The sequence below is a fragment of the Podarcis gaigeae genome, assembly GCF_964106915.1.
Source record: "Podarcis gaigeae genome assembly, chromosome: 17".
Lineage (NCBI taxonomy): Eukaryota > Metazoa > Chordata > Lepidosauria > Squamata > Lacertidae > Podarcis > Podarcis gaigeae.
In genome coordinates, this window is record NC_139694.1 from 27107167 (window position 1) to 27130409 (window position 23243).

At 44.7% G+C, this 23243-nt stretch overlaps 1 protein-coding gene across 1 annotated transcript in view; it reads left to right on the forward strand.

Annotated features, from left to right (window-relative positions):
* Nucleotides 1-23243, forward strand: part of ADAMTSL1 (ADAMTS like 1) — a 257653-nt gene that overhangs the window by 209953 nt on the left and 24457 nt on the right. The window contains exons 20-23 of the mRNA XM_083718246.1: nt 2694-2821; nt 7803-7931; nt 13337-13516; nt 18033-18167. Of these exons, the coding sequence (XP_083574372.1) occupies nt 2694-2821; nt 7803-7931; nt 13337-13516; nt 18033-18167 (572 nt within the window). The remainder of the gene's footprint in view (nt 1-2693; nt 2822-7802; nt 7932-13336; nt 13517-18032; nt 18168-23243) is intronic.

A 23243-nucleotide genomic window follows, 5' to 3' on the forward strand; every position in this document is an offset into this window, starting at 1 on the left:
GTCTGGCATAATCATGTGCAGTGTGAAGCTGCCTTCTAATGCTGTCCACATGCTAGGGGCACAAAATCTCAGCTCATACAGAGTTAACAGTGAGGAACAGTAGGACTTGCCTCCTGTTTTACCTGAGCTGAGTTTGCATTTGAGTACATGCCCCAGAATTCTCTGCAGCACACAGCAGTTCCTGGCAAGTACGCTGATAGACAAGAAAGCAATGTAGAAAGATTTCTCTGGAAGCAGAAAGCATGAAATCCAGTAATCTGATTGCTAATTTTGCAGCAGCAAAAAAAAAAAAAAATCAGAATCAAAAATCAAATGTGCAGTTGTGAGAGACCAAGAGCAGCAGGTATATTGTGCCATGAACTTTGGTGGAGAAAAATCTACTTCATCAGATGAAAGAAGGGAGGTTCTGGCCAGCTTCGAGCTCCTTTCTTTAGTGTCAACCAGATTTCAGATTTAATTCCTTTACCCAGAGGTCACCAAAGTGGCTCCAGAGATGCGGCTGGCACTGTGCTCTAAACCACTGAGCCTCTTGGGCTTGCTGATCGGTAGGTTGGCTGTTTGAATCCCCACAACAGGGGTGAGCTCCTGTTGCTCTGTCCCGGCTCCTGCCAACCTAGCAGTTTGAAAGCACACCAGTCCAAGTAGATAAATAGGTAAGGGAAGGTAAATGGCGTTTCCATGCGCTCTGGTTTCCGTCACGGTGTTCTGTTGCACCAGAAGCGGTTTAGTCCTGCTGGCCACATGACCCGGAAAACTGTCTGTGGACAAAAGCCGGCTCCCTCAGCCTGAAAGCGAGATGAGCGCCACAACCCCAGAGTCGCCTTTGACTGGACTTAACCGTCCAGGGGTCCTTTAACTTTTACCTTAAAGTGGCACCTTTAGGCACACCTGCAGCACCTGCAGAGGCCTGCCCGGATGCCTGTAGGGTCTCATCCCCACCCTTCTCCTACTGATATTAGGTTTGGGAGACGCCTGACGCTGCAGCCAAGAGAACAGGATGCTGTGTGTGTGTGTGTGTGTGTGTGTGTGTGTGTGTGTGTGATGCCCACAACAGTTTTTCTGGTTTGTAAATATGCCCATGGGGTCAGTAAAGTTGGCAACCCCTGCCTCATACAATATTAAGAAGCTCGAGGTTGAAGCAGCCAGTGGGGCTGCCATCTCAGAACAACCAACAGTGGCAGTGTGGTTTTCAGCACACTTTGGAGTCCTGCTCTGGGATAAATTATTCAGAAGAATGTATAGGTATTCGAAGTAGCATTGTCTATGAAAAACAAGAGGTTGTTAATGGGCTGTTTCCAGTAGTTCCCACAGGAGAGATCGTGATGCTACTTGCGCTGAAGTCAGTGGAATTTGCTCCTTAAAAATTGGCACCCCCCTAGTCTTCAACATTCACACGGTAATGACATTTGAAAGAGGATTTCCCTAATCCAATATTTCGCTCCCCCTTGCATCAAATTTAGTCACATAGTTGGAGAAGCCTTGGCATATGAACATCCCAGGCTGGGAAGGGAGGAAACTTAGCTAAGGCAACCTCAGATATTTGGAGGCCCGGCAACAAATATATGCATGTTTTCTGGGGAAAGGTGAAATGGAAGAATGATGTGGAGCTTTGAGGTGACCGTATTGACCAAAATGATGGTTAGGCAGAGGGCTGGCACAGGTGGAGGTAGTCATCAGGTCCTGGGGCTTGGGGACTGTCAGGGAACTGCCATCGGAAGAACAGGTGGTGGAAGGGCTCAAGGAGGTTAGGAGAGACTTAACAGCAGAGGAGGGAACCAGCAGGGGGAGAGAAGGAGCTCCGAGGGAAAGGGAGTCGGGGGGATGGCTCTGGGACACTTCTAGCGAAAACAGTGAGGAGGTTTCAGGACCTCCTATAGGGACACCCACACCTCGCCGGAAACTGTCACGCCGAGAGTCCAGAAGACGCGTTTCCGTTAAGGAGCTTTTATGTTGGAAGAGATTCCGCAATCGCCCACTGTCAGATTCTGCCAGCGATTGAGGGAGCCATGCTTAAGGGGCTCCGCTACAGACAGAGCTTTGCTAATCTGGGCAAACTCTGAGGGACTAAGCTTTTACGCACAAGCAGCTCACCATCCCATCACAGGGACCATTGCCTGCCTTGGGACATGGTCACAGGGTTGTGAAGACTATGCCTTTGCACCGGAGTCCTAGAGCAGTGTTTCCCAACCTTGTGCCTCCAGATGTTTTTGGCCTACAACTCCCATCATCCCTGACCACTGGTCTTGCTAGCTAGGGATGATGGGAGTTGTAGGCCAAAAACATCTGGAGGCACAAGGTTGGGAAACACTGTCCTAGAGATTGCAATTAACAGGTGTTATGAAGCTGCGGTGGGGAGGCTGCAAGGCACTGAGACATGCAGTAGGGCTTGAACAAGTCAATGTTGTTCACCTCTGCTTTGGAAGCCAATGCACACAGCAGTGTGTCGTATCAAGGTAGAACCTGAAAAGTTAATGTGTGCATAGTTTTAAAAACAGAAGGCTACAGATGCCGTATGCAGTTTGTTATTGCTGGGTTTAAAAACTTGTTATTTAATTAAACAGAATCTGCAAAACTGGAATGTATGAGGCCTTGTAACTTGTCATTCTGCATATATATTTATTTAAATAGCTAGTGCTGAGTAATAGCATACTTGGCAAGGGATCTTAGACTTACATATTGGTCTGTCGCTGCAGGATACTTCTTCAGCCAGATGACTCCTTGCAAATTCTGGAGCCTGTCGAAGAAGACGTCGGATTCTATACCTGCAATGCAACGAATGCGTTGGGATCTGACTCTGTTTCCATTGCCGTCACGTTAGCAGGTAATATGTTCCTAGCAGTCATCACAGAAATACTTCCTTTTTCCTCTTCTGGTTTTGAAAAGTTAAGCCCAAATGTGGAGCAGGCCAGGCTCTGAGATGCAAAGCCCTTGCAGATATTGTAAAGTTTCTACTCAGAGCAACAGCAGTTGAACTAGTTTAGCAATGCTTTTGCACCCAGCAAAAAATTACACCTCCAGTGAAAATTCAGAATTCCTTTGCAATCCAGAGAAAAATTTAAAAACAAAGCCAAAAAAGAGAGAAAAGGCTAAACCTGAGTTGTTGTAGGACGATTGCTAAAATGAGTAAGCAGATAATACAACAGCTTTTCTTTCTGACAAAGTTATTATCTATCACTCATGTGCATTCAGTGACATTAAAGCCTTGGTAAATTGTGTGTCGAGGTCCCCAAGCCACCCCAATAAATCACAATCCACACAGAATTTTTGTTTAAGGGTTTTGGCATAATTTTGGCCATAACTTTATTAAAACATAAAAATTGTGAGTGATTGCTTAGACATTGGTTGCGGCTATCTGACCCCGCATGGGGACAGACTGACATTCACACGCTCGCGACAGTCAGAAAAGGAAAACATTTTGCGGAGAAAGTTGGAGCTGGGTACCATGCCCTCACCTCTCCCCAAATGCTCCCAGGGGCTCTTACGTGGCCCTAGCCCCATGACAGGGGTGCAGACAAAAGCATGGTGAGCCCCTGGGCTCCTTTAATGGAATACCTTTGCAGCAGCAGCATTGGAGGGGCAGGCACAGCCAATCCATGTCCCTCCACCAACCAATTCATAAAACCAATGCCTAACTGCAACCTTACAAGTTGTGATGATTTGCTACGCAGTAGGCAGAAACCAAATGGCACCAGCCAATCAGCCAAATGGACAAAATTCCTACTGGGCCCCTGCCCCAAAAGCAGATGACCCCATGACAGGCATAGCAAGGTCAATACGAACAACCCTAAATATAGGGAGGGTGGGCAGGTGATCCAATTCGCGCAGCGAAAAGAGGAAGCTCAACGCTGTGCAGGAAATATGCAGTATACTTTTTGGCTGTCAATCACAAAATGGCAACATCAAATTCTTTCCAATGACAAGGGGAGCCCAATTGCAATGGTGGCCAGCTATCTGTACCTGCCCAGCAACAGTGGGATGTCTTGTTAGACCCCCACCACAACACATGCTCTCCATGAAGGAGAACACACTATGTACCACAAGGTTTCAGGTGTGTGGGTATCTTTTAAAAAAAGGTCACCTTCCCCTGATATACAGCATGATGCTTATCTTGTTTGGATGTAATGCTAAACCATAGTTCACATTCCATGCAGCAAACCTGCTCCCTACGCCTCCCCAGCTGCAAGGAGGGGATCATAAGCAACTGCTTCGATGTAAACTTACAGCAGTTTGTTGTTTTCTTTGATGGAAACTGTGGTTAGGGCTATAGAGAGAGACTTGGAGGGCTGCCTTTGGCCCCTGGTCTGAGGTTTCCCAACCCAGGTTTTGTGTTATGTCCAAATGCATCTTCCTTCCTTCCTTCCTTCCTTCCTTCCTTCCTTCCTTCCTTTCTTTCTTTCTTTCTTTCTTTCTTTCTCTCTCTCTCTCTGCATGCTTCGTGCCTACTTTTGGAATATTTCCATTGAAAATCAGTACAGTTGTGTCTCCTAGAAAAACTAATGCAATTAGAAGAATGTAGACTCTTTTCAAAAAAAACTTCACTGTAATATAAAACACTGGAATAATTCATCTGTTATGGAACTCTCCTATCAACAATGGAATGGTATCAAAAATGGATTTAACATGGGAGTTTTCAGGCTTAGCATTTTGTGGCGGGACATAACAATCCATTCTGCAGAGAGCATTTGCAGCCAGTTATGCTCCTGATGGGCAAGTTTCAAAGGCTATAAGTATAGAATACAGTTTTGGAAGAAAGCCTCTTCATTCAAGTCACAGTTTTCATCCAACGGAGGCTAATCAATCACTGTCTCCCGAAAAAGCTGGGAGAGGGGCATACACGAAACAGATAGATATGCCTTTGGGTTTTCAGCAACCAGCAATCATTTTTCTAATAAAATGCTCCATGTCTTGATTTCATTTTCTCATGCAAACAAATTAGCAAATGCAAGGCCCTCTGGGTCATATTTTCAAGAGACAACACTACTTGAAGGAAGGTTCTGAATAGCCTCATCCGTCAAGCAGGAGTTGAAAGTGCCCAGTCACTCAGCTGCTGGAAATCTGGACACCAAGTTTGAGATAATGAAAATGCAATTAACCAAAAGAAGGAGGAGGAAAAATAAACCGCACACATTTTCTTTCAAAAGTGGAGCCCAGAACTTTTCTGCAGAGGAAGTGGGTAAGCTTTGTGCAGTCTAAATGAAACACTCAGCCTCTTTGATTAATTTAGCACATGAGGGCCCAGAGAGAAAATGTGGTTCCATTTTTGGAGTAGTTTGCTACTTTTTATGGGCTGAGCAGCTGACAGATATTTAATCTAACGAAGAGATCGTGAAAGAAGAAGAAGAAACCACCAGGAAAAATTAAAAGCCCAATTGCCATTTGAGGTCTCTCTTTCCTCCTCCTTGATTTAGGAGCACCCTGTAAAACATCAGAACTTGGTGAACTTTCCGTGACTGAATGGAACATGTTTGTGCTTGGATATGCTGCTCTACGTTGATGTCTCAGGGACACTAGAGTCCTGCCCCTGTACAAAAAGTGCTACTGAAAGTGAATCTGCACAGCACCAGGGCTTCATGGCACCCTCTCAAAATACGTGGATTAGCTTGCTGCCTATTCCACATGAGTCCATTTCAGCTGTCAGGCCAGTTTATGGATTTTAATTCACGGCAGCGGGATCTGCGGAGAGGTGGGAGGACAGGAACAAAACCAGATTTCAACCATTTTGGTTGCCGCCGCCAACTAAAGCACCCATAATTCTTCCTCCTTCTCCTCCCTCTTCCACCCATCCTTTCTTAGCCAGCTTTTCCCCTCTTAGTGCCACTGTTGATTTATAGCTGGATTAATTCATAGGCCTTGTAGGCTCCTGTTTTGGGCCCAAGCCCGTGGAATCACACGACGGCATCCATTCTGTCTTCTGCTGGCCCATGAACAATCCCACTTCTGGGAGATAAGCATGCAGCCGGCCAGCACTGAGAAGCTCTCTCACAAACATTAATGCCTTCGGAAGTGGGCTGGCCCCAATACAAGAAGATAACGTAAGCTAGATGGAGTCTCACTTGGGCTGAGGCATTTTGAGCTCTTCCCTCTCCAGCAGCATGGAACATTTTCCGTGGTTCATCTGACTTTGCAGCCATTAACCCTTCGATGCACAAGTTAATTTCTCCAGCTTCTGGGGCCCTACCCTGGAGACATGCAAATAATGGCACAAAGAGAACGAAACTTAACTTTAGGGAGGAAGCCCTGAATGTGTATACAGATACTTGAGACATCAGGATTGTGGCAATAGTCAAGCAAATATCAGCTTCGGTTACATTTTCGTTTATTGTTGCAACTGGCTTTCTATTTGTCTAGTTTGCTCTCCTGTTCAAGAGGATTTTTGACGTTAATCTTAGAGAATAAAGACTTAGGTAGGATTTGACATGTGAATGAGCAGTTATCATGCTCCAGTTTACACACCACCATATTGTTTTCAATCGTATAAGAGCTGCCAAGATTCTTGGGGCATGTTTTACCATGCCAGGGGCTAACTGGTTCCATTTTATTTTATTTCATTTCTTTTTGTCTTTTGCTGCTCCCAAAATTATCTCTATGCATCCTCCATTTGTGTATATGCTCCCCTCTCTCCAAATTGTATGCTTCGAATTGTTTCCAAAATAGTGCTGCCTTTGCACACCTGTATCCATGCACATAGCTGCCAAAGGAGGAAGGGTCTAGTCTGAGTAGGCTATTTTGTACAAAGCAAGTTAAAATGTTTTACATGCCAAGACTCCATGACCCCACAGTTCCCTAGGGGAGATGAATAACCACACAGGACAACAGCATTTTGGGTTTTTGGCTTGAATATGGCCACAACTTTATTGGTTACAGTAGAGAATGGTTTGGGATAGGCATTGGGTAAAACCGTTGCTATTCCACTCCAGCCCATCTGCTGGGAGTGCATCTAAGAGTAAACCACAACAGACTGCAATTTAGCACCTCCTGGGAGTGAGCCCAAGGATCCCCATTTGCTGGTTGGGCCTTCTGCCAGGGGAACGCCCTGACTAAGGGCTGATGGCATTGGCCAATAGCCAGCAGCCAAGCAATCCGGCCTGCCATTAGTCGGATCACTTGGGGGTCCGGGGCCTGGCCACATCACTGCCCACCAATGAGGGTGACCGGACTTAAGGGGGAGAGAAAATTAAAGAAGAAAGTGACAGTTTGTAAGATGAAAGATATAGCAGAACATCTGAAGGCTTGCAACTCTTTAAAAAGGTAAGGGTAAAGGACCGCTGACAGTTAAGCCCAGTCACAAATGACTCTGGGGTTGCAGAGCTCATTTCACTTTACTGGCCGTGGGAGCCAACGTTTGTCCACAGACAGCTTCCAGGTCATGTGGCCAGCAGGACTAAGCCGCTTCTGGCGCAACAAGTCACCGTGATGGAAACTAGAGCGCACGGAAACACCATTTCCCTTCCCGCCAGAGCAGTACCTATTTATCTACTTGCACTTTGACGTGTTTTCAAACTGCTAGGTTGGCAGGGGACCGAGCAACGGGAGCTCACCCCGTCGCAGGGATTTGAACCGCCAACCTTCCAATCGGCAAGCCCTAGGCTCAGTGGTTTAGACCACAGCTTTAGCATCATACTAAATTTTGCAGGATGGGGGAAGAAGGAAATGGGAGTCCTAATCGAGGGCTGCCAGTGACAGCGAGGAGACAAAATACAGACTGTGCCAATTCCTTGCGCTATTTTCAGGAAGAGTAGCGGTGCCCATATTTTGCTTCTTCCCTTATCTATTTAATAATCCGTGATCCCTTCTGCTTACAGGGAAGCCATTAATAAAGACATCAAGAGCCACCCTGGTCAACAAGGAGTTGCCTGCTGTCACTGTTGATATTGGGAGCACCGTGAAAACTATCCTGGGTGCAAACGTGACCATCAACTGCCAGGTTGCAGGTGAGAGGTTTCTGCTCTCCATGTCCTTCCTCCTCTGGCTCCTCTGCTCTGCCCCACGCCTCGATTTCTCCCCTTCCCAGCCCCACTGTTTCTCATATCTGCTTCAGTTATCCCTCCTGCTTCTTTCACCTCTCCCACTCTCAGCTCCTCCATCTCCCACCTGCTTTTTAGCCTTTTCCCCTCATCTTATTTTCTTGTCCTTCCAGCTTCATCCGTTTCTCCTATCTGGTCATCTGAGTTTAACAGAACGAGGTGGTCAAGAACTGGGTTATATGTGTGCATTTACCACTCCTCATTCTTCCCCATTCTCCTTCCTTCCATGCAACTTTCTGTTTGGCAGGGGGTGTGGGTTGTCGCTTAAAGGCGGGTTTCTCTCTCTTTTAAAAAAGGTTTAGTTTATACTTCTCCAAACTGTGAGATTCCCCCAAACGTACAGGTATTGCCTTGTTGCTCAGTGGCTCCGTTTGGCTGCAAAGCTGTCATCGCGCCGGGACTGAGTTCGGCATTAGAAGGAGTGATGTAGTGCACAGCTGCTGCAATCCAGAGAGCCGTGTGTGCAGTCGAATCCCATGGCTAAGGATGGATGGCAAAGAACCACAAGAACTGTGGTTATGTCGCCAGCAGTCTGAAATTCTTGGCTGCTCTTGCGGTACTTACTCGCTGGAACGCAGCCAGTGCGTGTAGATTAATTGGATAACAAATAACAAGTGCGAACAACATCCATTCCCATTCATGAGTAAAGGAGAATAATTGGCAAGTCAATGAGTGGAAGAAAATAACCAGGACGCTTGATTATCCTCTTGGGCAGCAGGGAAGGGCAGATGGGGCTTAAGTCGTACTCAGTAGCCTCCTCACAGTGCTCAAGCCTAGCTACAACATGATAGGAGAGCCTGTTACAAAGGAGAAAGAAATCTAAGTGCTGGGCTGGACATGCTGCAGTTCATTACTGTAATCCAGTGTTTCCCAAACTTGGGGTCTCCCGCTGTTTTGGACTACAACTCCCATCATCCCTAGCTGGCAAGACCAGTGGTCAAGGTTGCTAGGAATTGTAGTCGGAAAGACAAGTTTGGGAAACACTGCTGTAATCAAATGGACTGGCTGGCCTAGGACAGGTGTGCACTTTAAACAGCCGATAGATTAATAGGAACAGTGTCCAGAATATCACCAGTAAGGAAAGGAACAGCTCAGACCACTAAGAATCATATAGCTGGAAAGGATCATTTAGTCCAGTCATGTGGACTCAAGGCCACACGTAGCCACTGGCCTCATTTCATGTGGGTAGCAAGTAGGAATTGAAGAAAGCAGAAGTTTACATTCCAACCTGTGTTTGTCACAATTGGTGCTGTTTCCATTCTGCTGCAGTTCGGTGTCTAATAATAATAATAATAATAATTCATACCCCACTCATCTGGATGGGTTTCCCCAGCCACTCTGGGCGGCTCCTAACAGAATAAAACCCCAGGGCTGCCTTCAGATGTCTTCTAAAGGTCAGATAGTTGTTTGTTTCTTTAACATCTGATGGGAGGGTGTTCCACAGAGCGGGCGCCACTACCGAAAAGGCCCTCTTCCTGGTTCCCTGTAACCTCACTTCTCGCAGTGAGGGAACCACCAGAAGGCCCTTGGAGCTGGACCTCAGTGTTTGACTTGAACAATGGGGGTGGAGACGCTCCTTCAAGTATACCGTGCCATTTGGGGCTTTCAAGGTCAGCACCAACACTTTGAATTGTGCTTGGAAATGTACTGGGAGCCAATTTAGGTCTTTTAGGACCGGTGTTATATGGTCTTGCTGTCCTCTGTTTACCTTGTTAAATAAGTTATTTAATTAATTCGTGTAACTATTGATAGAGGGAGTGAGCAAAGGAGTACTCTGCCCACTTTTGGCTCTGGCTAAGCTGCATGTGACCTGCATGTGACCCCTAGCAGGTTAAGGTAAAGGTAAAGGTACCCCTGCCCGTACGGGCCAGTCTTGACAGACTCTGGGGTTGTGCGCCCATCTCACTCAAGAGGCCAGGGGCCAGCGCTGTCCGAAGACACTTCCGGGTCACGTGGCCAGTGTGACATCGCTGCTCTGGCGAGCCAGAGCTGCACACGGAAACGCCGTTTACCTTCCCGCCAGTAAGCGGTCCCTATTTATCTACTTGCACCCGGGGGTGCTTTCAAACTGCTAGGTTGGCAGGCGCTGGGACTGAGCGACGGGAGCGCACCCCGCCGCAGGGATTCAAACCGCCGACCTTTCGATCGGCAAGCCCTAGGCGCTGAGGCTTTAACCCACAGCGCCACCCGAATGTGACCTTCAAGAGAAAAAAAAGTTCCCCATCCCTAGTCTAACAGTTCCCTCATATTTGTCATGGCTATTGGCTAGAACAATAAACTTATGCACAGATGGTGAGAGTGTGCAGTGATGTCAGTGGGCCTACTTCCGAGTAGACATGGCTAGGATCACACTGCATGGAGGTCTGGCCCTGGGCACTGCCTCAGATGGGGGCCTGATGGGGAGTCCAGTGGAAGCTGCTCTGAGCTCCCAAGAGGAAGAAAGAGCTAAAAGTATAGCAAATAATGGTGCAGCGGAACAATGCTTAGGAAATGATATTTTTCTACTTGATGAGTAATACAGCCCATTGAAGGATAGTCCTTGAATTTTTTTAAAAAAATTACTTCCACCTGTGCCATTTTGAATATACTCCCTGTTCCAGTTGGCTAGTAAAGTAAAGGGACCCCTGACCGTTAGGTCCAGTTGTGACTGACTCAGAGGTTGCGGCGCTCATCTCGCTTTATTGGCCGAGGGAGCCGGCGTACAGCTTCCGGGTCATGTGGCCAGCATGACTAAGCTGCTTCTGGTGAACCAGAGCAGCGCACGGAAACGCCGTTTACCTTTCCACCGGAGCAGTACCTATTTATCTGCTTGCACTTTGACGTGCTTTTGAACTGCTAGGTTGGCAGGAGCTGGGACCGAGCAACAGGAGCTCACCCTGTTGCGGGGATTCGAACCGCCGACCTTCTGATTGGCAAGTCCTAGGCTCTGTGGTTTAACCCACAGAGCCACCCACGTTCCAGTTGGCTACATGGCCCTTAATCTTCTCACTCTGAAGATTGCATGGCTTCTTATTAATGTCTCTCTCTCTCTCTCTCTCTCTCTCTCTCTCTCTCTCTCTCTCTCGTCTTCTCCCTTTTCTAAGCCTTATTTCCATCAAGCACTGCAGGTGACAGATGCATAATGCAGTAATAGAAAACACAAAACTTAGATTCGGGAAATGCTCTTGCTCCCCCTACTGCTGCTGCGACTGTATAGCGACTCTGTCGGCCCCTCTGCACCTGTGTCCTAAATTGCACATCTTGAAGTTTTTTCCAGATCGCCATGTTCTCGGTTTCATTGCCTATTTCTTTGGAATAAGGCTCACGTAAGGATAGAAAAGCTTAGGGTCTGCTCACTGCTGTTTCTTCTCTCTCTCTCTCTCTCTCTCTCTCTCTCTCTCTCCGCTTTCCCATGACATTTACTCCATGCAGGTGGGACATTTGGTTTCGATTCTTCTCTGTTCACCTTGAAGGCAGCAGCGGGTAACTCTTTTGTGCAGGTGATCAAAGTTATAGAAGCACTGAGCTATATTCCGTTCTGTTCTGAACGCAGCTGCAGATTGCAGCAGAAACACTTTGCCTCCAAATCCTTAAGCCCTTACTTTTATCCAAATAAAATTCCCCTTTGTTGTTTTGCAGAACCATGGATCAGAGTCATGATTTTAGGATTTGGTTTCACATGAGCCCAGGCAGCACGCCAGCTCCAGAAAAGAAATGTGGATGTGGCAATTTGGTTTTCGTCCACCACTTGAAATTTGTACAGGCGTTGGGATTGAGATTAGAAGTGTGTATAACAGAACAGGGTGTACCTGGCTAGGGTAGCATTAGACTGAAGTATCGGATAATTGTCCACGCCTGCCTGAGCTTTGAGCTCTGTCTGTGTTTGGAGAAGATGCTGCAAATGTGCTCTTGATTCCGTCTCTCCATTACATTATCACTCCTCCTAATATTGAACTTGGGGTGGCGGCGCCAATGACTTTATATGCAAAATGGCTTCATGGAGAATCAAGCAGGAGATCTCTGTATGTTTGGAGATACTCCCAAGATTTGCAGAATGTTGAATCCCTAGCAACTCCTGGTAAGGCTTGTCTGAAAGCCCGGAGTCAATGTAGAAAGACCATGGTCTGACAGAATAAGGGAGTTTCCAATGTCATTATGTCCACATAGTAATTAGTCTGGATTACTGCAACGGGGACCTTGAAGACAGTCAGTTTAACCAACTGATATCAAATGGATATATTTTAATGATTAAAAATCAAGATGTTGTTATGTCCATATTATTGAAATGAATTATTTATTTGGATAGCCATGTTTTGAAATGATTTAGGATTCAGACCAGGCATCCCCAAACTCGGCCCTCCAGATGTTTTGGGACTACAACTCCCATCATCCCTAGCTAACAGGATGAGTGGTCAGGGATGATGGGAATTGTAGTCTCAAAACATCTGGAGGGCCGTGTTTGGGGATGCCTGATTTAGACTGTTACTGTAATCATGTATTCTTCTTCTTTCTTGCCGCCATGTTGTGAGCCATGTTGGACACACGTATGTGGGAAAGAGGGCATACAAATTGAAATAGCAATAAATATAAAATAAGGTGGCGCTGGTGCAGTTTGTGGCTGCAAGAGTACTGAGAGCAGTGCCTCAAACCAGAATCATATTGCACTCATTCTGAAGGAATTGCCTTTGCACTACTTGGCCCAGTTCAAGATACTGGTGTAGCCTTTCAAAGTACTGAATATCTTACCTATGCTGACACCCCATCTGTGGAGCTCACTTCCATTGGAGGTGCACCCATCTTGTTGATGAGTTTTCATAGACAAGACTTACTGTTTACTTAGACTTTGGGGTGTTTGTACTGGAAATTGCTGCTTGGATATAACTTTAAACCAGGCTTCCTCAACCTCGGCCCTCCAGATGTTTTGAGACTACAATTCCCATCATCCCTGACCACTGGTCCTGCTAGCTAGGGATCCTGGGAGTTGTAGGCCAAAAACATCTGGAGGGCTGAGGTTGAGAAAGCCTGCTTTAAACTCTGAGTTTTAATTTGCATGTTTTCGCATACTTTATTTTACTGATTTGTATTTAACCTTCTTTTAAATACATTGTGAACTGCGCTGTGATCCTAATCACTGAAGGATAAAGTGTACATTGAATGAATTTCTTTTATTCTTCTCAGAACAAGTTAATGTGTGTTAGATAGACTTGGATTTTGGCAAATAATAATAATAACCAACATATGTAACATCAGCTTTTCTCAACACCACCTTTGCAGAGTGTACAGAATGCAGATTCTCTCTCTCAGGATTTTATTTTAATATATTCTCTTAACAGGTGTGCCTGAAGCAGAACTCACCTGGTTCAGGAATAAAATCAAGCTGGCCCCTGGTCATTACCTGCAGGATGGGTCATTGCAGATTGAAAATGTTTCTCTCTCGGATCAAGGCTTATACTCCTGCAGGGCAGCCAACATTCGTGGGCAGATTACCGAAAGCACTCAGCTTCTTGTTCTGGGTAAGCTTAAATTTACATTGTCGTTTAAAGAGCTAACATTTCTTGCCAAGGTTTCTTCACATGTACTTCAGAGAGCAACACCAGTATTGCCATTATATAAAAGTGAGGGGTGCAGGGCCAAACCAGTCACAATATTCAAAGTCTTCGTCTTCTTTTCTTTGGCGATCCCTCGTATCCAAGTAAGATTGTCTTCCATAAACATGGTTTTAAAAACGAGTCCGTAAGTGACTGTGGAGGCCAATTCTGGATCCACACATCCTTCCACAGTGGGGACATTGGTTTCCGGGTGAGAGTTGATCACGGTGTGGATTTGCCAAACGTGCCTTCCTCTTAGCATGTTTCTCCCTTTTCATGCTGAGTTCAAGTGTCTTCAAAGTCCATGACACCTTTGGTAAAGGCTGTTCTCCAATTGGAGTGCTTGCAGGCCAGTGTTTCCCAGTTATTGGTGTTTATACTACATTTTTTAAAAATTTGCCTTGAGTCAGTCATTGAACCTCTTTTGCTAACCACCAGCATTTTTAAGTTTGGAGAAGAGTAGTTGCTTTGGAAGAACAGGGGTTTTAAATAGGCAGATGGTGTCAGCTGCCATTGGCGGCATAAGAACAGGAAGCAGACAGGCATGGAGAGGGGAATGCAATATATGGGTAGTATCAATGGGGAATTCCCTTACAATGCAAACAGAGGCAGACACGTATTTAACATCTCGTGTAGTTTGGACCTCAGTAGGGTTACGAGAGAGGAACTGTCAGAGGTTTTGACTTCCAGAAGCTAGACAGCGCACAGAAGCAGTCTCAAAATTTAGCGTTAGGTGTGCAGTTGTGAAATACCTACTTGGTGATAGGTTGGATTCATGTTGTAAATAAGGTCTTTGGAATATTGTTGCAGCCCTTTTTTCATAGGAAATACTAAGGTGGAGAGCAGCACTGGTTTAATGTTATATGTGAAACATAAAACACAGCAAGTTTCTAAAGGTGTTGAGCACTTAAGTGCCACTGGTCACAGGGCTTACCTAATACTTTTTGCTGCCTGCCGTGAAGGACAGATCTTACAAGTGCCCCTGTTTTCCAGAGACAGTCCCATATTTACAGGGTATGTAAGGACACACCACAATTGGGGGTATGAAAGGACACACCACAATTCCACGTATCAAAGCCAGGCAGGCTGGTAATTGAATCCTAAGCTAGTCTGAGGCCAGCATCCTCACTTAGGAAGTGCAGAATACGCCGTGTGACCCTAGAGATGGGTGGAGAAATTCAGTTCGGTTCACATTTAAAGGCAAACCTGTCTAATCTGCTTTCTCCAAAACAATAACTTCAAAATTTGCACTCCTCTGAATTTTGCAACACAGCTCTCCACCCAAGTCATGTGTACAATGGTACATAAACTAGGGTAAGGTGTAGACAAAGATGCATATATTGGTGCAAATGAGCTACAAAAATGCATTGCATCGGGGAATGTTGCCTTGAAATAGACTAAAATTTCTTTCAAAATTGTGTATATTAGGAAAAAGCCAAACTAAAACGCTGGTGAATTTTCAAGATTCTCTTTTTTGAAAAAAGAAAGGAAACAGATGTGGAAATGCGGAGAACTGAATTAAATACTTTTTTGAAATTACAAACTGAGAGAAGCCAATATTGACAGATTCGTCCACCTCTCTGTGGTGCACACACAGCGCTCTCTCTCTCTCTCAACACCTCACCACTGCCTCCTGCTCTCCGACATCTGCCGCCTAAGGCCTGAGGTGGCCATTGCACTCTGCCTAACGGTAGAGCCAGGCCTGAAAGGGACCAGTGCCCTCCCTTTCTTGCGCTTCAGACCACATGTGATTTCTCCTCAGGAGGACCTTTGACTTGTGGCCTGTGTGCTGGTTCTACGCATTAGGTGGCTGTAGTCATCATAGCTAAAATGCCTTGTGTATTAGATATGTATGCCAGTGTTACAAATTTCTTTGCTTAAAAATGAAAGGTGACTGACTTGGTAAGCTTGCTTTGGTTAAATGACAGCTATTGCTATATTGTTAAAAGAGAAAAGTCGACAAATGCCCTTAAAGGCACTGCTTTCCCTGCCTATTTAATGCATCAAACAGTGGGCCTTTTAATTGGGGTAAGAATTTCCCAAGGATACACCCAATACCAACCTCTAGTGAAATATATTTGCCTCCTTACTGAGTCTGAAATGGCACTCCTGAACTCACTTCCACTGAGCTGATACTTGAGAATTTAATATTACACCAGCTTTTTGTGCCGAGGACAGAAACGGGCCCTTCTCCAAGAACAGGCTTCCCTAAATGAAGGCAATATATTCCTCCTGCTTCTCTATCACGGTCTCCTTACTGGAGAAGCAAGCCCTGTGGTAAATCACAAAGTGACACGGACCAATTTCACACCTCACTGACAGATGCAAAAACCAAACTCGGCCCTGTATTTTAAAAAGCGCACACAAAACAGGGACTCAGTTCACCGAAGGGTGAAGTTTACTTTGTCTTGTGTTTCACGATAGCAGGCAGTTTGAGTCTAGCTGGGTGATTTGGAATGACATGGTCAGGCCCAAAGCATGAGTGGAAATGTGTTCCTAGGGCTGATTTATGGTGCTTGCTGATGGATTTTCCTTCCTAATAACACGTTTGTGCCATTTTTACTCCCTGCTGCTTGAGAGCTGAAAGATAGGCTAGGTTGAGCAAATGCTACTGTAGATTTGCTAATGGAGTGTGCACATTCTGGAGAGGCCTGGGCAAATTGATGCTTCCCAATTCATACGAAAGTACCCATTGCAGACCTCATTTTTCAGGACTCGATGCTTTGCTTGTTTTTAAACCCCTGCTGACCCAAGCTTCCAGGGCAGAGCATGCAGACGGAACTCAGAAATTCCCCTTCTGTCTCTGGCGTCACCTTTAGAAACAGAGACTTCTCAAACCCTGCTGTTTGTGCAAAGGCTGGTTCACACATTGCATGTACAGTGGTACCTTGGTTCTCAAACTTAATCTGTTCCGGAAGTCCGTTCCAAAACCAAAGCATTCCATAACCAAGGCACACTTTCCCATAGAAAGTAATGCAAAATGGATCAATCCGTTCCAGACTTTTAAAAACAACCCCAAAAACAGCAATTTAACATGAATTTTATTATCTAATGAGACCATTGATCCATAAAATGAAAGCAATAAACAATGTACTGCAGTCACACAATCAATCAATCAGTAGCTGAACTGGGTTCCACGCAGTCACAAAAACGAAACAAAAAAGTTGCAAAAACAAAAATGCAAAATAAATAGCAAAAACAGACAGAGCTCAGCATAACACTCAAAACGGAGCACATTCAGCTTCCAAAAAAAGTTGCAAACCGGAACACGTACTTCCGGGTTTGCAGTATTTGGTTTTCAAGTTGTCCAAGGTACCACTGTACCAGTTATACTTGGTGCACTTGGATGTGTGAACTGACTCCACTGAAAAATGTTGTGCCTGAACTGATGACAGGCAACACAATCCGAGTGGCCCCTTTGTGCAGGCAAATAACTTGAGGCAGAAGTCATTGAATGATAAGTATGCCTTTAATCAACTTAAGGGGACTGATTATAATTTTCAAAAAGCTCTGAATGGGAAAGTTTCTGAATTAAGAGATTCGTCAACCCCTGAAGTCATCTGGAAAACTCTGTGTTGCCAGGGTGACTTAGACATGTTTATGCTGGGCAGAGAAATCCATGAAGCTTAGGATTCTTTCTACTGAGAGATATCCTCAGGAGAATCATGATCAGGTAAATAATGGTACCCCTTCTGTTTTTATTATCCCACATCTAATAGTCAGAGGTAGACCATCACTGGTATAATATTATTATTAAGAAGTAAAACTACAGGCAGAGGGCCTTCTTGGTAGTGGCACCCACCCTGTGGACCCCACTCCCATCAGTTGTCATGAAGATGAGCAACTATATAACCTTTAGAAGACATCTGAATAGGGAAGCTTTTTTAAAATGTTTAATGTTTTGTTACGTTTTTATATATGTTGGAAGCCACCCAAAGTGGCTGGGGCAACCCAGTCAGATGGGTGGGGTATAATCAATCAATCAATATTATTATTATTACAACTACTACTACTATTACTATTATGTTTGACTAGAATCCCCTACTAAACCAGTTTTCTGTGAATTTGATTTGATTTTTTTAGAAAAGTTTTTCTTGTGACCATCAAACATATCCTGCAACCCTGAGTTCCACAGATTAATTATGGGCCATAGACTCACCTGTGTATCCTAGCTTAGTTTTGTCCATCTGCTGGCTATTGAGGCATCCCATTGTATTTGTTAGGATTCCACTTGCCAACATTGAAAATGGTTCCGTTCATGATGTTGCTCATTAGGCCTGTTGTCTTATTAATGTTTTACCCTCCTTATTCCCTCATTTGAGAAAGTTCACATTTCAGTGTGGCAAACAATACCATGAGTGGTACTAAAGAACGTCAGGAATTAACTGTCTTGGTTAAGAGGCTTCCTTGTCGTATCTTAGGCTTTTCAATGTGTTCCCAGACCCGCCACAATTCCCTCATCGCTTGGAAGACATGGCAGCCGCATTATCCATCACAGGACCAGGCGTTCCTTCTGTGATAACATCTCCTTCAGGAACGAGAAAAGTGCTCAGCCCAGGGAGTTCTGTGCTGATTGGTAAGTTCAGGTGTTTAGAATTTACCACGTTCAACCTTTTTTTCTCTCCCTTCCCAGCAGGGCTCATGGAAATATTGGGTTGTGGGAGAGTGACTTCATTCCAAAGAACTGCCCCTCAACCCATACTGCTGCTCCAAAATTTAACTCCAAACACGCGTAGTCGCTTTTAACTTTTTGTAGGGTTTTTTCCCCTCTTTTTTCAGTGGAAGGTGGGAGATCCAGTTGCGAATCTGCTCCCTGGTGTACTGGGAATTCTGTATGAATATCCCAAGGAATTTGAAATGTTGGTCTATGCTGGCTTCTCTTTGTACAGATGGAAAATAATCTGCTTATATGGCTCATGCTTGCGTGTTTCTGGAAGGTTATTGCAAATGGCAACTGTAGATTAATTACCTGTCAAATACAGAAGCCACAAAGAATGGTGCTTGAGATAGGTGTTGTTTTTTCTTACTTTTACCCATGAGTTTGACCAAACTGCGGGAAGTAGTGGAGGACAGAGGTGCCTGGCGTGCTCTGGTCCATGGGGTCATGAAGAGTCGGACACGACTAAATGACTAAACAACAACAACAACCTTTACCCACTTACCTGAGAACAAGCCCCCATTCAACTTGGTAGGCTTACATTTGAGTAGACATCTGTAGGCTTGAGCTGCGAGAATGCCAAAATATGAATTTGATACCTACCCTCCTTCAGGGCTACCCATTCTTGTTACACAGAGAAAAGTGGAAACATTTGACAAGCATCCCTGGTGTTCCCTACCCCACACGTCCTATTGATTTCTAAGAATCAGCAGAAATCCAATCTTCCTGATGTGCAGTGATTTCATGTATGTGTATGCAATCTGTATAAGAATATTTGATAGTGTTTATAATGCAGCAACAGAGATGCTGCTGGGCTTGGAATGAAGCTTCAAGTTCCCAGGATTTAAGAGAAACTGGGGTATAAGTAACACTTGAAATAGTTGGAAACTAAATCAAAGACAGTAAATCTCCCCATGGCAGCCACCACTTAGGACTTTAGAATAATTTTATATAGATAAAGTTATCAATGCCATGCATGCCAGTTCCTGCATTTAGTATTCTGTTTTCTAATACGTTACCAGGGACCTATAAACAGTTGCCTCAACAATTTTGAAAAGCATCAGTTTTCACATATTTTTATTAGTGACCCATTTAAGATTTCCAAAAGTATGTTATTTAAAAAAAAATGAATGTACAATGTTAAGTCTTTATATTTAAGGCTGTGGACCTTTCCAAGAAGTTAAAAGGAAGATTTCGGAACGGTGGGGGTTTTGATGCTCTTTTTATTATTGCACTGGAAATAGAATTTTTGTTTTGTTTTGTGCATATATGAGAGGTGTGACAGCTAAGTCAAGTGCTAGACATGACGGCAGCAGTTGCATTGAGCTGCCAAATCACTGAAAAAGCCACCAATATGCAGACGGTGCCCAGTTATATCTCTCCTCTTCCCCTGAACTTGGTGAGGCAGTCAGATCAGAACAGAATCATTAGCAACTTAGGTTAGAAAACCTATACGTACAGTGGAAGCTCGGGTTGCGAACGTGATCCGTGTGGGATGCACGTTTGCAACCTGCAGCATCCGCAACCCGCAGTGGCGCATCTATGCATGCGCGGGTTGCGATTCAGCACTTTTGTGCAAAGCGCAAAGCACAATTTAGCGCTTCTGCGCATGCGCAACCTGGAAGTAATCCGTTCCAGTACCTCCGGGTTTTGGCTGTCCGTAACCCCAAAAAACGCAATCTGAAGTGTCTGTAACCCGAGGTTTGACTGTACAGTTGTACCTTGGTTCTTGAATGGAATCCGTTCCAGAAGTCCATTCAACTTCCAAAACGTTTGGAGACCAAAGCGTGGCTTCTGGTTGGCTGCAAGAAGTTTCTGAAACCAATAGGAAGCTGCGTCGGACGTTCGGCTTCCAAAAACAGTTCACCAACCGGAACACTCCCTTGCTGGTTTGCGGCGTTTGGGAGCCAAAACGTTCGCAAACTAAGCTGTTCAAACACCAAGGTATGACTGTACATCAAAGCTTTGTATTCTGCCTTGTAGGGCTTTGAAGATTAACATCAGCACTTTTTTTTTTAAGTGTCCTGCTGCTCCACCTCCAAAAAAAAATTGGTTTTTTAAATTCATTTTTATTAAATTTTCCACTTTAACAATCCAATCAAATCACATTAAATATTCCAAAATATACATATACATATCAAATAATCCAAATATTCTGCCAAATTATATTTAAAAAAAATTAATAGGACTTTCCATTATTCAAGTTTGGAGGGTTCTGACCCCTCCAAAAAATTGGGTAAGGGGTTTGCCACTAAACCAGGGATGGGGAACCTGTGGTCCTCCAGATGTTGTTAGACTTCAGCTCTTGCCAGCTGTAACCAGCAAATGCAGTGGTTGGGGATGATGCTACAGAAGTCCCTTAGGCATTCAGAGGCACAACTGGGAACTAATGGTTCCACAGACTGTGAACCTGCTCCTAAGGCAGGCAAGTAGAACCTATGGCCTTCCTGGTGTTGTTGGCCTCCAAGTCCCATCAGCCCCAGCCCATGGTCAGAGCTGAAGTCCAGCAGCAGTTGGAGGGCCCCAGGTAATAATAATAATAATAATAATAATAATAATAATAATAATAATAATAATAATAATAATTTATTTATACCCCGCCCATCTGGCTGAGTTTCCCCAGCCACTCTGGGTGGCTCCCAATCAAGTGTTCAAAACAGTACAGCGTTACATATTAAAAACTCCCCTGAACAGGGCTGCCTTCAGATGTCTTTTAAAGATAGGATAGCTGCTTATTTCCTTCACATCTGAAGGGAGGGTGTTCCACAGGGTGGGCACCACTACCAAGAAGGCCCCCTGTCTGGTTCCCTGTAACCTCACTTCTCGCAATGAGGGAACCACCTGAAGACCCTCAGAGTTGGACCTCAGTGTCCGGGCTGAATGATCGGGGTGGAGACGCTCCTTCAGGTATACTGAACCGAGGCCGTTTAGGGCTTTAAAGACCAACACTTTGAATTGTGCTCGGAAACGTACTGGGAGCCAATGCAGATCTTTCAGGACCGGTGTTATGTGATGTGGTCCCTTCATCTGACCCTTATGGAGCAGCGCAAAAACCAGCCTCTACCCATACCATTTAACTCGCGTCCAGTCTGTGACCCAGACTTTCAGTACAAGTAGTTTTTAAAAAAGCAATAAAAGCCCCTATTCATGGGAGATATGAAACAATAACAGCAGAGTTTGCTAGTAAAGTGTGCTTTTTATGACCAGAGAAGTACAGTCAACTGTAAAAAGGAAATCCTGCTGTTCCATATTTATTGTCTTCTCCCCTGGTGACTTCCATATCATATTTGTTCAGTTCACAAGTCAGAGCTCGTTTTGCCTGGCTGCCAGCACTCTGCAAGTCTAACTTTGGGATCCTGGGAGAGAACACGTCTTTCTGAGAAGCTAGACTGCAGGGCCCCGCTCTCTTCGGCTGAGTACACACCATACATTTAAAGCACACAGGAACTGTAGTTTACCCCTCACAAAACTACAATTCCCAGCACCTTAACAAACTCTGGTTCCCAGGATTGGGGGTGTGTGCTTTAAATGCAAGATGTGCACAGACAGCGTCTGTTGATTCAAGACACAGAACATCGTCATCCTCTATTTGAAATCCAGTTCAGTTCACCAAGTGTCATCACTTGTGGAGCCAGGAAGGCAACAACCATATATAAAAAGGTAGAATCAACAGAGTCAGGATGACACCCCCCCCCCCCCAAGATTTGCAGTGTGGGAAATGTAGACTCATATAGCTACCATGTGTAGCTCCAGTTAAATGCATGAAGGAGTTAAGACCATAGAGTAAGCTGTTGTGTGAGACTTGACCAGGTCATGCCCCCTTATGTCCTGTAACCAACAACTAGTAAAGTTGTTGTTGTTTTACCTTTTTTCTGCTATTTGCTCTCTTCCACCATATGAACCCAATCAAAGCGGACTTCTGAGCTTGACTGCTTCAAGCTCAGACCGTGTTCTCAGAAGCTTTTGCCACATTTTGTAAACTTAAGTTTTTCTACCTGAGTTTTTCCTGCTGCTGTGTAGAAAAACGCAGGACTCTGACCTTGAATGAGTTTGTAAGTAAACTTCTTTTAAACTTACCAAACTTGGTAGTCTATTCACTGCAAAGGGGGTAGAATGGGAAGCCTCTGTAAGTGACTTAACAGTGGAATATTTAAAAGCCCTATATATCCCCATGCTTCACTTGGGACGGTATGGGTATGGGTATGTAAAGGCTGATTTACTTCCATAGGCTGTGCCCTTTATTTTAGATGAGTCCTGAGCAAAAAGTAGTCAAAATGTATGACAGATAGGAAATACAGAATAAGAGTTACTAGCAATAAGATGCATTAGGTAGGATTAATATTCCTGTCCACAGAATGAGAGGTCAGTCTTCAGTATCTTTTTATATTTTATTCTCACTGTGCAAGATACTATGTTTTGTACTAAAGAATTTATGAAGAGTATCTCGCCTGCCAAGGGTGATTAATGCTCCTCTCACAGGTGCAAGTGAGCAATACATGTTACTTACTACTTTCATAGATATCAGAAAGGGTGAGAGAGAAAAAAAGAGAAACAGGAAAATGTATCACTGCACATGCTGCAAGAACAGGGGACGAGTTTTACTTATTTATTTTCCCATTGTTGACTTCGTGGTATTTCCATTATCTTATATATTGGTTTTGGAAGAGGTAGTAATAGCTGATGCAAATTAAATATATAGCGATGAGAACAAGGCTTGACTTATTTGGCAACCCAGAACTTTGTAGATGAAGAAAAGGGGGGGGGGGATTGGCTGAGGACAAACTGAATTTGGCCTTCAGTGTAGTTGTTGTGAACCTGCGGGTGTACTTTTATACATTCTGTTCCCATCTGCAACATGCATAAAAACTAGGAGTCACTCGGGGCCAGATCACGCCTAGCCACAATGCGAATGTTACAGGCACGGCACGCTGGGGAGGCGAGAGCCCTCGTCTGCTGTGCACAGAGCCTTTCACAGGAGCCAAGGCTTACGGTTGT